The sequence below is a fragment of the Prionailurus bengalensis genome, chromosome E3 (genome assembly GCF_016509475.1).
Source record: "Prionailurus bengalensis isolate Pbe53 chromosome E3, Fcat_Pben_1.1_paternal_pri, whole genome shotgun sequence".
Lineage (NCBI taxonomy): Eukaryota > Metazoa > Chordata > Mammalia > Carnivora > Felidae > Prionailurus > Prionailurus bengalensis.
Genome location: NC_057357.1, coordinates 18,356,418 through 18,363,449, shown reverse-complemented (window position 1 = coordinate 18,363,449; position 7,032 = coordinate 18,356,418). Strand labels below are relative to the sequence as shown.

General features: G+C 52.7%; 1 protein-coding gene across 2 annotated transcripts; it reads right to left on the bottom strand.

Moving 5' to 3' along the window:
- Positions 1-382: 382 nt before the first annotated feature.
- ZNF689 (zinc finger protein 689) lies at positions 383-5,946 on the bottom strand. Of its 2 annotated transcripts, XM_043560046.1 has the most exons (3): positions 5,170-5,946; positions 4,845-4,958; positions 383-3,261 (listed from the first exon to the last, which is right to left on the bottom strand). In XM_043560046.1, the coding sequence occupies exons 1-3, from the start codon at positions 5,372-5,374 to the stop codon at positions 2,078-2,080; spliced, it is 1,503 nt and encodes a 500-aa protein (XP_043415981.1). In that variant the 5' UTR covers positions 5,375-5,946; the 3' UTR covers positions 383-2,077. The 2 variants fall into 2 exon arrangements, with proteins under 2 accessions (XP_043415981.1, XP_043415983.1); XM_043560048.1 differs by lacking the exon at positions 4,845-4,958 and having other exon boundaries at positions 5,170-5,907.
- Positions 5,947-7,032: the final 1,086 nt, after the last annotated feature.

The window sequence follows — 7,032 nt, the reverse complement described above, 5'->3', positions numbered from 1 at the left end:
GAGAGTGTATTGGAAGGATACTGGGATCTCCCACTGAAAACAGGGCGAGGATCATAGCTGGTCAATGGAACGGACCCTGGGACTGACGTGCTTTAGGGAACCTAGTAAGTTGTCACTCGTCTCAACCCTCCACAGACCACACACTGGAACTTGGCCACCAGTGGCTCCTAAGTCTTGGAGTTACAATCCAGGCCAAAGAAAGTTACAAAATTCCTAGGTAAAGAAAGAGTTGGGTGAGCCTGGAGTCTCCTTCTCTCTCTGCCCCTTTCCCGCTCTCAGAAATAGACATTAAAAACCAACAAAAAAATAAACTGTAAAAATTTCTAGTCAGTCAAGGACCTATACTTACATTTTATAAATAGTAATTCCACAAGGAACATAATTCATTTATCAGACATTTTAATGAGACCCAATCTGGTACGACCCCCGTCTTGGGGTAGCTCATCCATTCATCCAAAGAGAAACAGTTACAATGCAACTTGCTAAACACCAGAACAGAGGTAACTACAAACACTGTTCCCCAACTGCTCCCCGACTTTGGGGCTGAGATGAGGAGAGCCGAAGGAACAAGCAATAGGGGTAGGAACATGACCCACTCCAGCCGTTGGAATAGGAGAGAAGTCATGTCTGGAAATTCCAATTTGGTGCAGCTACCCAAGGCAAAGTGGTAGGCCTTGTTCATTTAATGCGGTAAAGCTTTACTGAGCATCTACTCAGGGGTAGGTACCAGGGAGGCATATCAAAGATTAAGACACATTGCTGCTGCTGCTTTGGAGAGCTTATGTGAGGAAGGCAGGCATGAGCACAACTTGATGACTGTTGACTCTACCCTCCTTGAATGGCCTCACTCCATTGTATGAAAAATGTTGGCTGAGGACTCCTGGAAGGTCTGTGCTGATGTCTCCTTATTCTGATGAGAAATCAGGGAAGGGTGAGACCCAGTTCTCAAGGGTTTTCCAGCCACTGGCTGCCTGGAACGAATCCAAATCCACTGGATGAAGTACAAGCTGGTCCCAGTTTTGCCTCTTGCTGCTAGACCATAGCTCCCCTGCTTTGCCTTAAAATCAGTCTTCTCCCAGAGCTCACTTTGCCTATGTCCCAGACCCACTGGAACCAATTTTTCAAACATAGGGTCCAGAAGACTTAGCTTCACAGTATGTGGTTTAAAAACAAACAAACAAACAAAAACCTTAGGTATTTAGGTGCCTGCCACCCCATGAAGCCCCCATGCAGTGCCACCATCCCCAAAGTCAGTGCAATCTAGAGCCACCGAGACAAGTACAGACCAAGGAGGTGTACTGTGCACACTGTGGTGCCGGCTTTAAAAGGAACATTGAAAACCCAGCACCTGTTTGGAGAGTGAGCATGTGTGTGGGAACTGAAACCCTGTCTTTAAGGAATGATGGACCAAACGATGCTGTTTAACCTGAAAACGTGGGGCTAAAGCAGTCGCGAGAGAGTTCTCTGAAATGCTGTCACGCACATGAAGTATGACATATTCTGGGCAAGGCTTATAGGGAAGGAGAATGTGGTCCTGAACAGCCTTCTAAAGATCGGAGCTATCCCACAACGAAATGACCTGCCTTGTGAGGTAGTAAGCTCCCCGTCAAGGGAGGTTTTAAAGCAAGGGTAAAAAAAAAAAAAAAAAAAAAAACACTTGGCAGGAGTGTCGTAAAAAGAGGGCTAGATCAGGTTGGTTTTAACCACGTATGGAGGAAGGGGCAGAGTATGGGATTCTCCTGACTGTGCAAGAGGACAGGTAACCCCTGTGACAAAGCAAAAGCCAACAGCCTCTAAAGCAGACGGGAGAACTCTCAGTCCTGATATCCACACACAGAAATTCTTTCAGGACAGGGTAGCCGGGAAACAACCAAATGATGTCACCTCTCTTAACGGGACCGTCCGTTCTCGACACATCCAGTAAGGCAGCCAGTGTGGTGGAATACACTGAAGTTCAGGTCTCTGCGGCAGGGAACCTGGGTTTTTGCTCTGACTCTGCCCTATATGACCTAGGGCTCTCCTTCCCTTCTCCGGGCCCCTCCATGCACTGAAATGAACTGCCACTGTCCTTCCCACACTAAAGGGCATCGCCCTTCTGGCTGGCCCCCCCTAGAGCAGATCTAGCGCTACAGTTTTGGGCCCTGGGGCTACACTTGTGGACGGCCAGAGACCACCTCTGGCGGAAGCAACGGCCACACTCCAGGCAGGGGAAGGGCTTCTCCCCGGTGTGCAGGAGCTGGTGCTGGGCCAGGTGGCTCCACTGGGCAAAGCGCTTGGAGCACAGGTCGCAGGCGTAGGGCCGCTCGCCCGAGTGGACGCGCCGGTGACTGGCCAGGAGCGAGGGGTAGGCGAAGCGGCGGCCACAGTCTTCGCACGCGTGCAGCTTCTCCTCGGTGTGCGTGCTGCGGTGAATGGCGAGGGAGCCGCTCCGCCGGAAGGCACGTCCGCAGTCTGGGCAGGGGTACGGCTTCTCCCCCGTGTGCAAGAGCTGGTGCTGGAGCAGGGTGCTGCGCTGGGAGAACCGGGCCTCACAGTGCTCGCAGGCGTAGGGGCGCTCCCCGGAGTGTACCCGCCGGTGGCTGACCAGGCGGGAGGAGGAGGAGAAGCGCCGCTCACAGTCCGGACACGGGTAGGGCTTCTCGCCGGTGTGGATGCGCTGGTGGATGACGAGGGCGGTGCGCTGACGGAAGCGGCGGTTGCACTCCAGGCAGGTGTAGGGCTTCTCCCCCGTGTGTGTGCGCTGGTGGATGGCCAGCAGCGAGGGATAGGCAAAGCGACGCCCGCAGCTAGGGCACTGGTGGGGCTTTTCACCCGTATGCGTGGTCCGGTGATTGGCCAGGGACCGGCTCCTGCGGAAGCAGCGGCCACAGTCAGGGCAGTGGTAGGGCTTCTCGCCTGTGTGGATAACCTGGTGCTGCGAGAGGTTCTTGCGCTGGGAGAAACGTTTGCCACACTGGTCGCAAACATAGGGACACTCACCAGAGTGTGCCCGCCGGTGACTGACCAGCAGGGAGGGGTAGGAAAACCGGCGCCCGCAGTCTGGGCAAGGGTAAGGCTTCTTCAGATTCTGGGCACACTTGTGGCTCTCCAGGGCCAGATGATCAGGGAAGGTGCAACCACAGTCAGGGCAGATGGGGCCCCCCGACGTCTGCCTGGGGATCAGTCGGGGTTTGCTGGGCCGCCGCCCTCGCTTCCCCTTTCGGGGTGCCTCCTTAGGTGGGAATACTTCCTTGTCTCCGTTCTTCTTTCTGGTTCTGGTTTCTACAGGAACACAGGGAGAAATTAATTTAACAAATACTGGGCCCCCACCCTTGCCTAAGACAGTGTTACAGGTTGGAACACAAACAGACTCAGCCCCTCTTCAAGGAGTGTCAGTGCCACAGACAATCTGTGTCAGTGCCACGGTGACATACTACTATAGAAATAGAGGAGATTCCAGGAGTCCCTAACTCAATTTGGAGAAGTCAGAAAAAGTTTCTTGGAGGTTATGCAGATTTTACAAATTCAAAGTTTTTGAACAGGTTAAGTGTAAGGCAAGGAAGCAGAAACAAATGAGCTATGAGCTGGCTATAGGCTATGAGCTATAATGGCTATGAGCTGACTAGGTTCTAAGGCCGTCTAAGCCAATGGGTCTCAAATTTTATTGTGATCAGAAGCATTTGGATAACTTACTGAGACAATTTTGGATTCAGCAGGTCTGGGATGGGGCCCAAGAATCTGTATTTCTAATTCTTTCCTGACTGATGCTGCTGCTGGTCTGAGGACCATACTCCAAGAACCACTGCTGTATAGGGCCTTGAACTATATTTTATCCAGTGGTTCTCAAATCTAAACGTACATGCCAACTGACTGGGGCCGTTACAAACGGCCTAGACATCCATAAGAGTAAGTCAATAGTTCTGGGTCCAGGAAATCTGTGTATTTTTTTTTTTTTTTAACCAAGTTCCCCAAATGACTTGATATAACTGACAGCCATTTGCCAACCTGTCGTGGCAAAAACGGACACGTTTTTTTAAAATTAAAAAAAAATTAATGTTTATTTTTAAGGGGGGGCACGCAGGTAGGGACAGAGAAGAGAGGGAGACACAGAATCGGAAGCAGGCTCCAGACTCTGAGCTGTCAGCACAGAGCCCGATGCGGGGCCCGAACTCACGGACCTCAAGATCATGACCTGAGCCGAAGTCAGAAGCTCAACCAACTGAGCCACCCAGATGCCCCGCAAACTAACAGGTTTTAAGTAAGGAAGTATCATGGTCAGATCTGAATCTTGGAAAGATAGCACTGGTCTCGGAGAATCTGGCACCAAAACTCCAGCTCCGACAGTTACATCCGTCCCTGTGGGTGGATCTGGGGTCCTTCTACCTGAATGGCATCAATCAGAGCCTTGCTTGATCCTGAGAAGAGTACAGATTCCTGCACTGATTAGCAGTCACCCCGCCAAAAGGGCAGAAAGAGGGCCCTATATCCCAGGCAGCTGTTCCCTATGAGATCCGTTCAACCAAAATCCGGAAAACTCAGAAAGGTACCAGGTGCCTCAGGGCCCAATTCAAAGCTAGCTGAGGACAGGGATCCTGGGAAGGACACCGGAGTGTAACTCCTTTGAAAAGCTCACTGGTTCATTCACACAATAGAGAACTGCAGACCGTTAGTTTGCAAACTGATGGGTAAGCCACTGTATGGTGGACCCACCCAACACCATCAGAGAGACAAGACCCTGAAGTTATGAAAACCAACACAGTAAGTAAGTAAAGCATTACAGGACGGGCCAGAGGAACCCCTAGCTACCAAAACTTGAAACTGAGTCATTAGAGGCCGCAGGCCCTCCACAGGCATTTTTCACTCACTTCTTTGGACTGTTACCCCCCGTGGGCACTCCTGCGGATCCAGAGCAGCCGGTTCCCAATCATCGGTATTTCGTTCCAACCAGGAGATGAGGGCTGGTTTGGGACCTGCGCACCCTGGGGAAGGAGAACCAGTCAGACGCCCAGCTCCTAGATAACGCTGGGTAAATACCTACCCGGTGTCATCTCCTGCCAAGACCCTGTCCTCCTCCCCTGACACAACCTGGTCGCAGGCCAGGTCCCTGGACACTCTGCCGTCCCCCAACCCCCGCCCCTAAGCTCCTCCATCCCTTCGGGCCCCGCGGAAGCGAATTGGGCCGGGCCTCACCGAGCGCGCCCAGGTGGCCGTAGGTCTCCCGCATCACGTCCCGGTACAGGGCCCTCTGCGCGGGGCGCAGACACCCCCACTCCTCCGTGGAGAAGTACACGGCCACGTCTGCGAACTTCACCGCCCTCGGCCTCCTTCCCCTTCTCCGGCCGGGTCTGGCCTCTCCTGGTCCCCGCGCAGAGAGCGGAGCCGAAGGTGGCGCCATTGGACCCCAGAAGCCGGCGCCACGGCCTTCCCCGTCTCGGCCTGGACCCCTGGCGGACCTGGAGATTTGGGAGCCCCCGCCGGACCGGGGCTGAGTGTGCCTGGGGAGGCCCGGAGGGAATCGGAATCGGCCGCCTTGCGGGGCTAACGGAAACCTTTCGCTGTTATTCAGGAAACTCCTGCCCGAACTTGGGTGAAAGGCACCGGAAGATGCCTTCGGGGAAGATGGCGGCGCTGCTCCCGCACCGCCTTAGCCTGGAACACAGGCAGCTTCCAGCTATCGATTTTATTGACCGGAGCGCCATGCCGGCTTCCTAACCTCTTTGCCCTCAAGTGTGATGGCGCTGCGATTGGGCTTCACGCCCTTTTTCCCCCCATTACACGCGCTCATTGGGCGGCGGCCGAAGATCGAGCTTCCTGATTGGGTGCTGTCGAAAGCGGCCTGTTTAAACGAAGCCAACGGAAGCGTAAGGGCAGGAAGCCGACCCTTCAAGCCGGGTGCCTCTGGCCGGTTCTGAGTACGGCAGCTGTGAGCTAGCCTGGCGTCGCTGACGGGCCCCTATTCTCTGGCACGCGCTGCCTCGCGGAGGGAGGGAAGGATTTGAGTGACGGAGCCACTCCGGCCAGCCCGGGGCTGAGATTACCCCGGGTGACCTTCTCAGAGAATTGGATAACTTCCTTGTTGCCTTTTGGGGAGGGAAATTAACGTTGGCGTTTCCTGCGCGCAGGCACCATTCCCCTCTAATAAGAGGGGATCTTATTTATTCTTTGTTACTATTGTGTGAAGTCGTTGGTGGTCACCATCCAGTTCTACCGGTGACGAAAATCTCAGAGGGATACTGCTAGTAAGGAGAACCAACAGATTTAAACCCAGGGCCGACCGGGTCCCCATTCATACCGCAGAACACGACCCCGTGCCCCGCACTATGCGAATTCGCTGGTCTACTCAACAATCAGAGCTCCTGGCCTGTTTCCAGGTTCAGTCTTATGCACATCTCCGTTCCTTATTTTTACATGACATTTGTTCAGTGTACAAAGCATAGTGCTAGGCAGTTTGGAAATAAGTCATGAACCATGCTCTGAATGAAGATTGTAGTTGAGTGAGGCATATAAATTTACAAATTAACAGAGTGCAGCAAGCATGTATGTGAAAGGCATAGGAAAATTGCTGATGTAACCAGTCGGCTCCCACTCCATCAGTCCCGACTTCTGTCTAAGTGTTAATTGTCCAGGGTTTCACCAGCTCAGGGTCATCTCCCAGGCGATCTAGGGGGCAGGGAATATGCCATTTGCTACATACCTCAACTGGTGACATCTCTCTCTCCAACCCATTGATCAATTTGTTAAAGCACCTTTTATGGATAAAACGCTATCCCAGAGCTGACCAGGAGTGAAGACAACATTTCAGGAATTCACAAGATAACCTTGTGAGGTAGTAAGGCTTTCTGAGGAAGATGACTTTTGAACAGAGGAGGTAGGGAAAAACAAAACACACCAACAACAAAATGACAGTAAACACTGAGTTCTACTCTGTCCCAAGCATAGTGACTGTCTATTGAACAAACTACTGGGGGAGCAAATGGAATGTCAAGATTGCCAAAATGAATAAGACAGAATCCCTGCTCTGAATGACTTTCCAGACTGATGCATCAAGTGGGA